This window comes from Corticium candelabrum, chromosome 12, assembly GCF_963422355.1.
Source record: "Corticium candelabrum chromosome 12, ooCorCand1.1, whole genome shotgun sequence".
Lineage (NCBI taxonomy): Eukaryota > Metazoa > Porifera > Homoscleromorpha > Homosclerophorida > Plakinidae > Corticium > Corticium candelabrum.
Genome location: NC_085096.1, coordinates 6,828,619 through 6,841,948, shown reverse-complemented (window position 1 = coordinate 6,841,948; position 13,330 = coordinate 6,828,619). Strand labels below are relative to the sequence as shown.

The following is a 13,330-nucleotide window of genomic DNA, read 5'->3' as shown; positions in this document are numbered from 1 at the left end:
GCTCTTGCTTAATTCTTTCAAATATATCATCTTCTGTGAGAGCTTTTCCATAATGCTTTGGTCTGATTCTTGTTTTTGCTTTCGCTTTTTTCTCTTCTGCTTTCTGCTCAAAATATTTGGTGAAATACAATTCAATCCTCTGTCTGGTTGCGGTAACAGTTGGAGCCATTGGATTTGCTGAAATATTAGTTACCTACCTAATTGACGTACAAAGGGAACTGCTGTTTTCTGCCTTCGATCTTTATCGCTAAAGATGATCGTAGATGAATTCCAGCTCCTCGAAAACCACTCACGAGGTGTTCAGGCAAGAATGATCGAGCAAAGAGTTGATGAGAGAGCACAGACGGAAGTACATTTCTAGAAATTTGTTTAGTACTGGTGGCTAGTTTGTGCTCTCTCACTACTTTCCTCCACACTGACTTCAATGGGCCAAAAACGGCTACATCGTGTGCTTGCAGTTGGTCAGGCCTGGATTCACAGCTCTATTCAACTCGCATTAGCAATCTTCACTGCAAGTTAGTAGTCCTACTAGGCTGCTGTAGCCAAGAGAAATAAACTACTGATGTTTCGTACCTAATATTAGGTACTAGCATTACTTATTCCAATATCAATCAGAACAGCTAGCTTTCATTACCAGCAAACACTACAGTTTAAAGTAACTACAGTTTCTATTTTTTACATGTAACATGTAAAGGTAGAAAGGTAGTAGGAAGAGTATAGCTGATACCGATTAGGTAATTCTACTCTGTAGAAAATTTTGCTATTGTACTCGATTGCCTTTGTGCATTTACATAATAATCAGAACCGTTCTGCTTTGAAATTCACTATACATGACTGACATTGAAAAGCACTCTAGACGTAGGTCTACCATCGCAGACACTTTGAGAAACAAACTGGTTGTACTGACAGTTAACAGAGACCGACTTCTGTACTTGTGCAAAAAGTATGAGCAAACAACAACTTTCCAGAAAAGAAAAATCGACTGTCTCACATTAGGTGCATCCGGGCTTTGGCAGGCGTTTCCGTGTTCTCGATGAAGAATGTCATGTTTCTTGCCAGCGACAGCAGGTGATAAGGAGATAAAATATGTACCACAGCACTGGTCATAGAGGTGCTACCTAACGTACAGCCTAGTACCGCTAGACTCTTTTTTGCTGACAAAGATTGCAAAGAATTTCTACGCCTCCGCAACCGTCTCACATTAGGGACACCTTCCCTACTTTATGCGACGAGGATGATGTCTTTCAAGAGGAAGTCGCAGGAGAGGGGAAAAGTGAGGGACTACCGGAGGATGGTCAAAGTGGAGACACTGGAACAAAGAACTGCCGCCAACGTGTACTTGACAGGTCACATGATATCAAAGGTGAGGCTGCTGCTCCGTTCCAACCAGATGCAAAGTCAGACTCTGAGGCAAGTGATGTGGAAGTAAGGGATGAAGAGACAGGATGTAGTGGAGGGTGTTGTGATGTCAGTTGTGTGAAAGCAAATCAACCTACATCTATCAAGGCACTGGCTGTGAGTAGGAGGCCCGGAAAAGGTAAAGGTCAGCATTTTTGGTCAGTGAGTCCCAGTTGTTTTGGCAAGTACCCTTGGCTTTCCATGTGTGAACGGACAGGCCTGCTATTTTGCTTCTATTGCCCTACAGCTCAAAATAAGCAAATTTTAACGGTGAGTACAAAAGCAGACCTTTATTTCACAAGAGTTGGATTTTCAAACTGGAAAAAGGCTCTGCATTGCTTTTCTAAGCATGAATCATCTCATTCTCATTTTGAAGCCGTTTATGAAGGTAAAGACACCACCAAATATCGGTGCAATGCTTGACAAGAATTGTAAGCAGCAGCAACGGTCTCGACAACAAATGCTGCTAAAGCAGCTTTCTTACCTGCCAGGGTTTAGCCATTAGGGGTCACATAGACAAAGAAGGAAACCTCTTTCAATTGCTCAAGCTGCGTGCTGATGATGATACTGAGCTACAACGGTGGTTGACAGAGGCCAAATACATGTCTCCAGAGATTGTTAATGAGCAAATACAGCTTATGGCTCTGAGCCTGCTCCGGAGCCTCTTGTCAGAAATTTGGTCAGTCCCATGGTTTTCTGTTCTTGCTGACGAAGCAACAGAATATCATTTCACGAGCAAATGTGCGTAGCCATCAGATGGGTTAATGATGACTACGACATTCTAGAAGAGCCAGTCGGGCTGATGGAAGTTCCAAAAACGGATGCTGAGACGTTGACTAGTAGTTTGAAAGACGTTCTCATCCGCTGTGTACTCCCACTTGATCAATGTAGAGGGCAAGCGTATGACGGTGCTGCCAACATGTCTGGGCGTCTCCGTGGAGTCGCTGCTCGGATACGGAATGAACAGCCAAAAGCACTTCATGTGCACTGCCTTGCACACAGCTTGAATCTCTGCTTGCAAGACACCGCTCGTATCTGTACAATAGTTCATGACACTCTGCAATTGGTCATAGAGGTGGTCAAGATAATCAAGTATTCTCCAAAACGGTCTAGTCTCTTTCATACTGTCAAATCACAGCTCTCTCCTGAGGCAAATGACCTAAGGCCGCTTTGTCCAACACAATGGACAGTTCGGAGTTCCTCGATAAGTGCTGTATTGGCTAACTACAGCACTCTTTCCACAGTACTGGAGCTAATCAACGAAACCGGTAGAGATGAGTACGCAGTTAAAGCTGGTGGTCTTGCCAAGCAACTACAGACTTTCAACGTCTATTTCGGTGTAAAGCTGTGCCAATTAGTATTCTATCCAACTGAGCAACTCTCCAGGACTCTGCAAGGACGCGATACAACAATTCAAGAAGCCACACAAGCAGTTCTAGTAACCAAGGATTACTTGACGAACAAGAGAACGGATACTTGTTTTAGCGAATTCTATGACCGGGTTGCAAGAGATGCTCAAAGCCTAACAGATGATCTTGTTTTGCCAAGGCAGCGTAAAATTCCTCGCAGACTGTATGACGGAGTTGAGGCGTTTCAGTACAGGACACCAAAGGTCTTTTACAGGCAGAAGTATTTTGAAGCCTTGGATGTTGTAAGTGTTGAGATTGCGAGGCGTTTTGCCCAACATGACTTTTCTGTAGTAGTAGATATGGAACAAATGGTGTTGTCTGCATCAAATAGGGAACCCTTTACTGTGAGTCAACACTTCCGAGATCTATATCAGGGAGATTTTGACATGGGAAGGTTGGATACCCACCTCAAGATGCTACCAGACATTATCAAACGGTATGGTGAATTTACCGGAGTACCATTAAAGAAAGTGACAAATATCCGCACAGTTTGCCAAGCCATGAAGGAAAAACTCGGTGCTACAGGACTCTGCTCCGAAATACACAGGTTTCTAAAATTGTTCCTTACAATACCAGTGACCACCTCAACTGCAGAGAGAACATTTTCAGCTCTTCGGAGGATAAAGACTTACCTACGATTATCTATGACACAGGAGAGGTTGAATCATCTTCTTCTACTTTCACTGCCACAAGGAAAAAACTGATCAACTAGACTTGCAACAACTTGCTAAGACATTTGTAGGAGCAAATGAAAGACGACGGCATTTTTTGAAACTCTGTATATATATATATATATATATATATATATATATATATATATTTCACGTTCTTAGACTGTCTACAACTAATATAACAATATCTAAAATGCAGTACCTGGTTGTACTCTTTGTCCCCCCAATCTCACCAATCTTCTTACGCCTACGCCTAAGGTCCTTTTGGTTTTTGACAGACAGGCAGGCAGACAGACAGACAGACAGACAGACAGACAGACAGACAGACAGACAGACAGACAGACAGACAGACAGACAGACAGACAGACAGACAGACAGACAGACAGACAGACAGTCAGACAGACAGACAGGCAGACAGACATGCATACAAATATGTCGATTCACATGTAGACTGACAAACCAATAAATTGCACCTATGTCTACCGTCTGTCATACATTTTCGTGGGGATCGTGCTATCTGTAGAGCTTCTGGTCGCGAAATTAGTCCGTCTTCCACGCAGTCAGCGAGAAAACAAAAATTTTCCAGCCTCTTCGTGGCTTTCATGTCACAAGACCCACAAAACATGTCCAAAACGTGCCCAAGACGTTTATGCGCACGCGCCAAATATCAACTTTCCTCAGAGGCATTTCAGTTTTTGAGCCATCTATGGTGTGAATTACACCAGAATGTGTACCTGTGTCCGCACGTCTGGAATTGCAAGAAGCGATTGATATAAATGCTTATTTATCGGCTTATTAGGGGCGCGAGTTAATTTTTTGCGGCCATTGTGCTAACGCGCGCTACATTTTGCACGCCATTGATATCAATGCGGCCAAGAACCGCGGACTGATATCAACCCGCCGCTACAGGTGTACGTACATACGTACCAGCGGATTTGCTCGGTGTAGCAGCGGATTTGTTCCAGCCGCGGATTTGTTCCGACGTAGGTGCGCCACGGATTTGTTTCGGGTGGCTCCTATTGCTTCCTAGTGCCACACCTTACAAAAACACCTAACGCGCGCATTAATGTTATTACTCTAGTCGGGACCCTCTTTCAGAGATTTCTCTTCGTTGTAGGATATCTGATCACTACTTCTCCACCATTCAATTTCTGAAGTAAACTGCACATGCAAACTTCACTGATCTCACTGATGGTTTTAATCTTTTGAATTGTTTTAATTATTTATATTTATCTCTTTATCTAATATAATTAGTTGCAATTGGTTGCAAAATGCCAATAAATTCGAATTCTTTACAAACAATAATTTATACCAACAACATATATGAAGGTACACACAAGGAATTTTATGTACATGCAGATCTAAACTAACTGCTACAACAGTATATTACAGCCCACAATACAAGTAGAAGACTATAAACAAATTTATATTCGACATCACTGCATGCGGTAAACCACAAATAGCAAAATATTACTAGAGGTCTACAGATATGATTCTTCAAAAGCGTCAAAAACATGTCTAGATACCCAGTGGCGGATCCAGGGATAGGCGCGAGAGGCGCGCGCCTGTACCTCACACGTCGTCGACTACTGGTAGTGCGCGTTTCATCGACTCCCACGTATCGTTTGGGCTAACGTGCACGTGTGTTTCATGCATGAACTCGAGCTCTGGAACTTTAGCGCGCCAGTTTGGCACAAAGCACACGAGCTTGTCTTGGACTACTAGTGTTCTTCGGTAGCCTCGCGTAGCCAGACCCTACAGTACTCGCTTCGCTTTGCTTTAGCGGGTAAGGTCTGGCTACGCGAGACTAGTTCTACGGAAGTTGCGAGAACTTTCCACAGGAGGGTCGACTATCTAGTTTTCGTTGTTGGCGGAGAGAAGTCATTGAAAGATGTACGGTCATAAGCGTCCTCCTAAGCAGAGGGCTGCTGATCAGAGGAGCTTGGCAGAAATGTTTCAGCCAGCGAAGAGAGTATCCCAGGAGTGTAGAGATGCGGCCACTAGTACAAGTGTTAACTGTATCTCGGACGACAGTCAAAGTGGGGTTGCTGCTGGTGAGGACGATGACAGTGTGCAGACAGTAAGTGACGGAGTTGGTAATATGAAGTCTGGAGGTGGTAGTCAGGACGTGGTTGCGACAACTGCAGAGGTTGTTAGTGATAGTGACCATGGATCATTCTTGGAGGCTGTAGCTACAGCCATGGAAGGGAAAGCACTCAGTGATGAGGACAAGGTGAAAGTGATTGCTAGGAGAAAACCAAGCGAGCAGACAATATTGCCTTTTAGGAAGTATGTTGATAAGCGCAGGAAGAGTGGCTACTCAGAGAGATTTGTCCAGAAAAAGTGGTTTGACCAATTTGATTGGCTAGGATACTATGGCAAACGCAAGGAAGAAGGCCTCTTTTGTTTGCCCTGCGTATTATTTCCTACCGTTTATCGAGAGGGATCATGCCGTGGTGATAATTTTGTTGTCCGTCTTCACAGGGATTGGAAGAATCTTATTGCTGATGCTGCTGAGCATGAATCTACCCAGTACCACAGAAATGCTGCTGCCAAGATGCTGGCATTTCTTAGTACTGACAAGCACCCTTCTGAGAGGATAGACCTGATGCAGTCTCAAGCAGCTACAGAAAGGGTATCTGCCAATCGTTGTATACTGTTGTCTGTTCTGAGGTGTTTAGAACTAGCTGCACGTGAAGGTGTAGCGCTGCGCGGTCACCGTGATGACCTTACATATGATCATTCACCTCAAGGTAACTTCATGGCGTTTGTGAAGTTTGCTATCGATTCTGGCGATATTGTCCTGAAGGAACACCTTGAGTGTTGTTCTCGTAATGCCACCTACATGTCGAAAACTACCCAGAATGACCTCATGAAATTGATGGCAGATGACATAATTCAGCAAATAGTGGATAATGTAAAAAGTAGTCCGTTTTTTGCTGTGCTGGCAGATGAAGTAAGAGATGTAAGTGGGTGGGAGCAGTTGGCAGTGTCTCTTAGATACATGAAGGACAACAAGGCAGAAGAGAAGTTGATTAAGTTCATTGCTTGCAGCTTTGGGACAGGTAGTAGCATCTGTGCTGAGATACGGAATGCCTTGAGGCAGCTTGGTCTTGATGAAACACGTTGTCGAGCCCAGGCCTATGATGGTGATGGTGCTATGTCTGGCCACCTTAACGGTTGCCAGAAGAATTTTCGAGACCATGTACCCCGGGCACAGTACTATCACTGCTGCAGTCACCAACTGAACTTTGCGTTGACAAAGTCTTGTAATGTGTCTGAAGTTCACTGCATGCTTTCCGACTTGAAGGCTGTTGGGCTCTTCTTCAAGTACTCCCCAAAACGGCAACGTACATTAGAGCAGAGTGTTGAACAAGAAAACACCAAGCGGACATCTGCCGGTGAAAAGCCAATCAGAGCTCAGAAGCTAAAGCTACTGTGTGAAACTCGCTGGGTAGAACGGCATACTGCCTTAAAAGACTTCAGAGATATGTACTTTGCCTTAGTCCACTGCCTCCAAGTTATTTCAGGCCAGATCATTGCCACTCCAACTGCTGCCTCTAAGTACGATGCGAAGTCTGTCACTGAGGCAAATGGCCTCCTCCGCTCGATAACGTCAGATTCATTCATCGTAGCTCTGCACTGCTGCACATATCTGTTCGGTTACACAAAGTGTCTGAGTGTTCTACTGCAAGGATCGCAATTGGATGTGCTGGAGGCATATGGTGAAATCAACCAAGTTCTAGGTCTGTTAGAAGAGATCAGAAGTAACAGTGAGAGAGAATTCTCTTCAATTTTCGCCTCTGCATCAGCAGTTACATCCCGTGTCTTAGACCAAGACCATTCACAAGTTCCTCGCTTAGCTGCACGACAGACACTACGCAGCAATCATCCTGCATCAACTCCAGAGAGCTACTGGCGGAGAGCTGTCTTCATTCCATTCATTGACAGCATGATCAGTGAACTTGGCAGTAGGTTCACTGACATGAGCCATGCATCAGTGCAAGGACTGCTGCTCCTGCCAAAACACTGCCAGAGCCTCACTCCTCACCACCAGGCAGCTATCCTGAAGGCTTATGCTCCAGATTTGCCTGATGACCCAACTTTCGAGGCCGAGATACGCCGATGGAAGAGGAAGTGGGAGTATGCAGGTGCTGCTACCTTACCAACCAGTGTTACAGAGACGCTGGGTGCTGTGAATGAAGTGGCATATCCCAACATTGTCTGCATTCTTCGCCTGTTGTTGATAATACCCGTCACCACAGCCACAGTTGAAAGAGCGAACTCTGCACTAAAGCTGATCAAAACAGACCTGCGGAGCACGATGGCACAAGACAGGCTAAATGCGCTAGTGCTCATGTTTGTCCACAAGGACTTGTCTGTCAACCATGAGCGTGTGATAGACTCTTTTGCGAAGGCATATCCGAGACGCTTGCTGTTCCTGGATCCAACTGCTACAACAGAAGAAGCACAATCACAGTGACGGTGACATTGTTTTCAGTGATGGTTGTTATGTCTGTCCATCAGATTTCTTCTTCAGTTCTGAATCAGTGATGTTACTTTTCCACACTCCTCTGTTTTCTGATGTTATATATCAACCTGTTTTGCATGTGTTGAGTAAAGTGAAATATAGTTATAATATGAAAATATCACAAACTCGACCTCATTTGAACTGATGACTATAAGATATTCCTAGAGGGCCAGCTGCGAAAATGTTGAACATGGACACGTGACTAACTGGTGACGTCATTACCGAACCTGACAGACCGCGCCTGTACCTGGTGAGAATCCTGGATCCGCCACTGATACCCATGCCATACCTTTCACTGCCGTAGCCTGCCGTACGTCTATTCACACTAGATAATAATCTAGTTAATTATCTAGTGAATTAATTATCTAGTGATCGGAGAGTACAATCCATGGCTATATCGCGACAGTTCACAGCTGCAGGATGCTTAGACTAAATAGAAGCCTCTGAAGCCTGTACAAGCTTTAGCATGGCTAAAGGAACAGAATTATATGTTTGACATGTAATACGCATGCGCTAAACAATTTCTAAGTGTCGGCAATTCTACCCCGCTCCGGAACAAATCCGCGGAAGAAGACAACAACGTCTGGGAATCCGAGGGACAACATGTGCGCAAGCGTACGCTTGCGCATTTGATCAACCGAAACAAATCCGCGGCAGGTTTACCAGCAGATTTGTTCCGGCCGCGGATTTGTTCCAGTTGATCAAATGCGCAAGCGTACGCTTGCACACATGTTGTCTTTCGGATTTCCAGACGCTGTCTTTTGTTGTTTTCTTCCGCAGATTTTTTCCGGGGCGGGGTAGAATTGCCGACACCTAGAAATTGTTTAGCGCATGCGTATTACATGTCAAACATTACGTAAGTACTAGATACCCACGTGTAATTATCCGGGGCTTTTTTGCCTAATACGGGCGTTAGATAGCAGCCAACATGGCGCCCTCCATGGCACGCTGCTCTGCGAAGTTGCTCGACTGTTTTACGGTAGTTGTTGACATCAGCAGTAGTTGTTTTATAAACGTAGTGTATCTATGCTGTAGGTAGGTAATGGTACCTTGGCGATAGTAGTTGCGCGCAAGTGGCTAGAGCTTATCTCAGTGTCTTCGCTGCAGATTGAACTGCAGTCTTATTTGAAGCAGAATTGTGTAGGTAGATTGTAATGCTTGGATGTCTCTGATATAGATAGATACGCTAAAGCACTAGAATCTACTCTACCTACACGAGGTCCGGTTCAGCGCGTACGCCCGCCTCGCCCAACCCAACACAACCTACCCAGCTATATGCAGGGATGGGCAACTGGCGCTATGGCGCTCAAAGTGAGCGCCACGGAAAATCAAGTGAGCGCCAAGCAAGCGCCATTTTTGCAGACAGACAGGCAGGCACGCACCAGGGTTCTCCCTAGGATTCTAAAGTAGCGTGGCGACACGCCTCCTTTTCCACAAACCACGCCCACTTTATGTAAGTCTGTAGTAGAGACCACACTCTCACTAGCACAAGTCAATATAAGTTTTTTATTTTTGTAGAACTTGCATAAACTGTGTTGCTAATGAAGTAGTGCTTACTGTTACAGCTTAGCTAATCAACGGAAATTTTTCTGTTTTTTTTGCTCCCCATATGTTGACTGCAGTCTTAAAATCAAAGTCCTCAAGTTCTGGACCTTCAACAGTGATTCTCAATAGGCAATCCAAGGTAGCTGTCTTTAGCCTATTCCTTAGGCAATCCAAGGTAGCTGTCTTTAGCCTATTCCTAAGTGCAGTCTTAACTCTTTTCATAGCTGAAAACGCACGCTCACAATCTGCAGTGCTGAGTGGTATTACCAGAGCAATAGATGCCAAGCACGACAATTGAGGGTAAACTTAAACCAATAACAGCACTTGAACGCCGCTTCCACAGCATTTCTCTGCATGAGTACCTGATGGTCTACCGACTCCCTGATACCTCCTCTGGCCTTGACTAGTTGGCATGCACCAGTGTTGCACCGATAAGAGAATTTCGCCGATATACCGATAACCGATATGCAAGCACACAATGAACCGATACCGATAGCCGATACCGATATCTGATAAATTTATACTATTTTGTAGATACTAGATAAAGAGTGATGTTCATTTTTTACATATGTCAAAGTTCTTCTTAATAAATAACAATGTTTCTGTTCGCTCGGGTGCTAGCCTGTTACGTTTATCATTACAGATGTTGCCAGCATCAGAGAAAACCCTTTCTGAGGGAACAGATGTTGCAGGGGCACTTAAGTAGCGTTGTGCAAGCTCTGACAGAAGTGGAAATCTTCTGTTGTTTTCCATCCACCAGCTGTCACAGCTGGCCTGGTGAAAATCTATTACTGGTTCTGACAGATAATGGTCAATGTTCGATGGAGTCTTAGAACTTGCTGAACAGGAGCCCGTTTCTTTTAAAATATCTGAGAAACTTCTCCAAAGTAAACTTTGAGGTCTCTTAGGAGAGGGTGGGCAAGTGTCCTCTGCACATGAGTCAGGATCTGATTTTGTTTCTAGCAGTAGTTCATGACATTTCTCCTGAAGAAGACCTCTAGCAAAACTTCTTTCTGATGTGTCACTGAAAAACTTGTCCTTGAATCTGGGGTCCAACAGTGTTGCTAAGACTAAAGAGTAGTTATCAGTTATGTCCGAAAATCTCTTTTGCAATGACTTTAGAATCTCATCCTTCATTGACTGAATTCCTTTGTCATTATGTTGCTCTTTCAGCGTCCTATGAAGCATTCGAACAAACGGAATGACTAATGATATGGTCGATGCATTAGATGAGACTGCTTTTGTGATTTCCTCGAAAGGTTCAAGTACCTCAATAACTTTTGCAGCTATTTCCAGCTGTGTTGCTGTCAGTTGGGGAATCCTATACTCTGAGGAATAAGCAGCTATGGCCATCTTTTGTTCTATGATTGCTTGGAGCATGTAGAGGGAGGAATTCCATCTGGTTGATACATCTTGTGGTAGGCGGTGCTGAGGTAATCCGAGACTAGCTTGAATCTTTTGCAGACGTGAATGGGCAAGTGATGAATGTTTAAAGTGACTAACAATTCTGTGGCAGACGGCAAGCAGATCTTTAACTCCTTTTTGAAACAACAGTCCATCCCCAATGACTAACTGTAGTGTATGGGCAAAGCAGCCATAAGATGGAACACATGCTTCTCTCATTCCCTTGACCATGTTAGCAGCATTGTCTCGCAGCACCAAGTGGACTTGGTTCTTCTTTATGTTCCAACCGTCCAACATTTGCAGGAAAGTATGACACAAGTATTCACCAGTGTGAGCCTCTTCCAGTGGAAGGACATGAAGGATAGCAGATTTTCTTTCAAAATCATCAGTTAACCAGTGAGCAGTAAGACTAAGGAAGTTTGCAATACCATCATCAGAAGTCCATCCATCTGTGGTAAAACTGAAGAAAGACACTCCATCCACCTGTTTCCTGACTCCACTCCTCACTTCTTCATAGACCTTAGGCAGAACTGTCTCAGTTATGTATCTTCTACTAGGAAGAGAATACCTCGGCTCAAGCTCACGTAGCAGACGAGTAAACCCGACATCATTCACTATTGACAGGGGCTGTGAGTCAAGGGCAATCATTTCAGCGATTAATTGATGCACTCGTTGTGCGCGTGAATTATTGATGTCCCATTTCCGTACGTCCAGCAACGACTGCTGGAGAAAGCACGCAGATGCCTTGGTTTGCTTTCGGTCTTTAGCCTTCACCTTCTCCTCCTCTATGGCCCTTTCGTATGCCGCACTCCTATCTTGGTGTCGAGTTCTCAAGTGATGCTGGAGATTTGTGGTGTTGAAGGTTTTTGTCGTCTGTCCACCGCGTGATATCTTCATCTTGCAAGCCTTGCAGCGAGCGAATCTTGCGTCCTCAGTTACCTCAAAGTACTCCCAAATGGGAGACTTCCGTCTCGTCTCCGCCGACATGCAGGCTACTCACGTGGTTCTACAGTACCGTTCTGCATACGCATGCGCAATCTATCGGCGAGCACCTACGCGCAATTTACCGATTCCCATACGGTACCGATATGCCTATATCTGCCGATAAGCGATAGCCGAATCTTGTGTCCTCAGCTACCTCAAAGTGCTCCCAAATGGGAGACTTCCGGCTCATCTCCGCGCCTACTCACGTAGTCCTACGTTCTGCATACGCATGCGCAATCTATCGGCGAGCACCTACGCGCAATTTACCGATTCCGATACAGTACCGATATGCCTATATCGGCCGATAACCGATAGCCGATCCGATTATCGGTGCAACACTGGCATGCACATTCTTGCTCTAGGGCTTCCTTATGCATCATGGAGGCTTCATGTCTCATCAGGACATCCTTGCGGATAGTTGTGCAAGGCTCTTTGTTCCACACTCTGCTCTGGTTCGGCCGGTTTTTGGTGTCAAACTTTTGGCAAAGCTTACAGTACATACCGTGCCCTTCGATGTTGAATACCCATGATTGCTGTCTTTCCCACACGGCACTATATCCTGTCTTGTGCTTCTTTTGCTGTGGCAGTTTGCCAGTGGCGGCAGCTCTGCATGACGTTTCCAAGGTCACTGCTCCGTCATCCGAAACAGTCTCCTCTGATATCTTCACTCTCTTCGGGAGGGGTACGAAAAACGAAGCAATTTTGGGTGCGTTCTTCTCGTGAAATAGCGAACGGTCCATTGATCGAACACGTGAAGAGTGCGTGCACCATGTGACTGAGACCTCGGAATCCCAGATCTTATTAATCGTGTTGAACATACGGAATGTGCCGGTGAGCAGTGCATGTGTACAGTACGTTGTATGCCCTGGAATTCCATGGAATTGTATTCAATTGCATGCTTCGGAGAATTCTGCACTGCATTCACTGCAATAGATCCGTAAACACTAACGACTGATATCAATGCAGTCAAAAGTAGCGTGGCGCTGCGCCACGCTATAAGGACCTAGGGAGAACCCTGACGCACCGTCACGTTGCTTGCACACACACGCACACGACAAACGTCCTTAATTGCATTGTCTATACCTTTATCTATAAAGCACACTTGTACGGAAATTCAGCAACAGATCTGGTGTCTAGCGCTAGTGCCATTAGAGCATTTAGTGTCTGATCGGCTAAGGAGGTGCGGTATTGGTTTTTTACGTAGTTCATAACACTAAAACCTCTTTCACACGCTACTGAGTCTGGTGATACTGTTAGCAGTAGCAACGCCAATCTAGCAAGCTCACTGAATTCTTCTTGCTGGACGAGGGTGAGGAAAAATCGTGTAATGTCTTTGTCGCACGTGTCAGTAAATAGAAAGTCAAGAGAACCGTCAAATAGATATGACT

General features: G+C 44.9%; 3 protein-coding genes across 3 annotated transcripts; 2 read left to right on the top strand and 1 right to left on the bottom strand.

Moving 5' to 3' along the window:
* The first annotated feature begins 2,137 nt into the window (after positions 1-2,137).
* On the top strand, positions 2,138-3,511 carry LOC134187696 (zinc finger MYM-type protein 1-like). The gene has a single exon (XM_062655848.1). It carries the CDS (start codon positions 2,138-2,140, stop codon positions 3,509-3,511), a length of 1,374 nt encoding a protein of 457 aa, XP_062511832.1.
* Positions 3,512-5,149: 1,638 nt separating this feature from the next.
* On the top strand, positions 5,150-7,961 carry LOC134187695 (52 kDa repressor of the inhibitor of the protein kinase-like). Its single transcript, XM_062655847.1, has one exon. The coding sequence runs from the start codon at positions 5,370-5,372 to the stop codon at positions 7,959-7,961; it is 2,592 nt and encodes an 863-aa protein (XP_062511831.1). The 5' UTR covers positions 5,150-5,369.
* Positions 7,962-9,933: 1,972 nt separating this feature from the next.
* On the bottom strand, positions 9,934-12,054 carry LOC134187694 (zinc finger BED domain-containing protein 4-like). The gene has a single exon (XM_062655846.1). The coding sequence runs from the start codon at positions 11,943-11,945 to the stop codon at positions 10,110-10,112; it is 1,836 nt and encodes a 611-aa protein (XP_062511830.1). The 5' UTR covers positions 11,946-12,054; the 3' UTR covers positions 9,934-10,109.
* Positions 12,055-13,330: the final 1,276 nt, after the last annotated feature.